The sequence below is a fragment of the Olea europaea genome, unplaced genomic scaffold, assembly GCF_002742605.1.
Source record: "Olea europaea var. sylvestris unplaced genomic scaffold, O_europaea_v1 scaffold2526, whole genome shotgun sequence".
NCBI lineage: Eukaryota > Viridiplantae > Streptophyta > Magnoliopsida > Lamiales > Oleaceae > Olea > Olea europaea.
In genome coordinates, this window is record NW_019243517.1 from 87,564 (window position 1) to 89,855 (window position 2,292).

A 2,292-nucleotide genomic window follows, 5' to 3' on the forward strand; every position below is an offset into this window, starting at 1 on the left:
GAAAAGGCATCAGCTGCTGCAAAGATGAGCCAACAAAAGAATGATAATGATCTGGAGTCCTTTTTCGGCATGGGATCTCGTGCGAGCAGTGTTCCTAGGGCCAGAACAGATTCGGTTGTAAGTGTTAATGCCAAAACAATGTGACATGTTTATGAGTCTTTTTTCAATTTGTGGGATTTTGACGAGTTTTGTGTTTATTCCTTTGTTTGATTACTATTTTCAGGATCCTCTATTCAACCAGCAATTCCAGGAGAAGGCAGGATCTGAAGCTGCAAAGAGGACATCATTTTCTAGTGGGGCCTCCAATATGCGAAAAGCTTCTTCCACTACTAACATTGTAGATGATCTATCTTCTATTTTTGGAGGCATGCCACTATTTATCTACTGTTCTAACATCGAAAGGTTATTTTGAATCTATCTTTTGCTGACTGATTAATTGCTCGCAAACTTATCTGATCTTGTAGCTGCTGAATCATCTGGAGCATTCCAGGAGGTTGAAGGGGAAACTGAAGAAAGAAGAAGAGCAAGACTCGAGCGCCACCAACGCACTCAAGAGCGGGCGGTAGGTGTTTGTGCTTTCCTGCATATGAAACTCTTTCCCTATCCAGTTTGGAGATCAATTAGCATTATGTAGATTCTTCATCTTCCGTGGAACGTGTTTGCTTCTTATTGATAGCTGGGTTCTGTATAATCAGGCCAAAGCACTTGCTGAAAAGAACCAGCGGGATCTTCAAGCTCAAAGGGATCAGGAAGAAAGACATGTAAGTTACTAAAGAGAAAATGGTATCTGCGTTAGCGACTTTGACTATCAGCGCATTTTTCTGTAGGTTAATGGAAATTCCCTGATTCGTAGTAATGTTTTAATTGACTGCCTATTGTTCTATTCTTGTGCTCTTTCATCTGCAAACCTAGTTCTTGCTCTCCCTTCCCAGTTTCCCTCCAGTGGTTTTGGTAGATCACCTATACTATGGAGTGCTCATAATGTGTAATTCTGCACCATATTTTTTTCAATAATTTTTCCTTTCATATTTCACAGATGCGGTGCATACAATTATCATTGCAGTTTTTAGCAGTCACATTTTTCGAGTTGATCTTTTTGTAACTGATACTTAAATAATTTAATTTCACTTTGTCAAAGTGGATGAATAAAAAATTAATATTCCTCTTGTTGATACTTCAAGTAAAAGAATCATATCATATGACGAAGTTTTCGCTGACCATCTTCTTGTTGATACAGAAATTATTCAAGATGGTATTTTGTATTTTGGATTGTAATTCTTTGCAACTGTTACTTCACACGGGCAAAAAATTTCTCTACACATGGCACGTACATGTTGATGACACAAGTTATAATATAGAGGCCAAATACAACATAATAAAGACATGTTTGGGAAGTGTATATAGACAGTTTAAATTATAAATAGATAGGAATGAGTGGTTGGATAAGTGGGCAGTACTTGTGGGCCCCTCAAAATGTGTTGATAAAAAGTGGCTCGAGTGTTTAAACAGTTTATAAACACATTGGCTAAGGCTACACAAAAGCTAACTTCAAATTTGTAATTTATATTATGCTGCAGTTTAGTTACAACTCATCCTTAGTATTAAAGCTATATCTGCTTCTTACTTGACTAATACTGTATAGAATTCATGTGAGTTAAGTTGTTCAACAAATTTTAGATCAAGCGAGCTCAAATCACATTGCAGACTGAATATGTTAGTAGATATGTCTGAATAAATTTCATATAGTTTTTCATCTGCCTTAACTTGATGTTCTCTGGTTACAGAGGATTGCCGAAACATTGGATATTGAAATCAAGCGTTGGGCTGCAGGGAAAGAAGGAAATTTGCGTGCTCTACTGTCAACTATGCAATATGTGCGTATATTGCCTTCCAAGTCTACATTCTATATTGGTCTGCAATTGCAGTTTGCCTGTTTCTTCAGCTACTGTACCCTTTTACTGCTTAACTGTTATATCAGATGAAATAATTTACCACTATTGATTTGGATATCTAGGAATCATATGTTATCTCAGTTTCTTAGATCCAGGGTTTGATTGTTTCTTTTCATTTATTAATTGTTTAGCACTTCAAATGATTTTTAGCAAGGTCTCCTTCGTTTTAAGAAAATTCAGTGATTAAAGAATCTTTTTGATTGATATGGAGATTAGGCCCTCGATTGGCCCCCATTTTTTGGAAATGAGAATGGGTGGAATAGTGTTTTTTTTTTTTTTTTTGAAAAATGAGTGGTTAAAAAAGAAGGAAAGTTTTTGGTTTATGTGTAATATTATTTTA

General features: G+C 36.0%; 1 protein-coding gene across 1 annotated transcript in view; it reads left to right on the forward strand.

Annotated features, from left to right (window-relative positions):
- Positions 1 to 1,997, forward strand: part of LOC111382582 (auxilin-related protein 2-like) — a 6,044-nt gene extending 4,047 nt beyond the window's left edge. The window contains exons 3-7 of the mRNA XM_023006601.1: positions 7 to 117; positions 224 to 365; positions 465 to 562; positions 696 to 761; positions 1,785 to 1,997. Coding sequence (XP_022862369.1) covers positions 7 to 117; positions 224 to 365; positions 465 to 562; positions 696 to 761; positions 1,785 to 1,982 — 615 coding nt within the window. The 3' untranslated portion in view covers positions 1,983 to 1,997. The remainder of the gene's footprint in view (positions 1 to 6; positions 118 to 223; positions 366 to 464; positions 563 to 695; positions 762 to 1,784) is intronic.
- Positions 1,998 to 2,292: the final 295 nt, after the last annotated feature.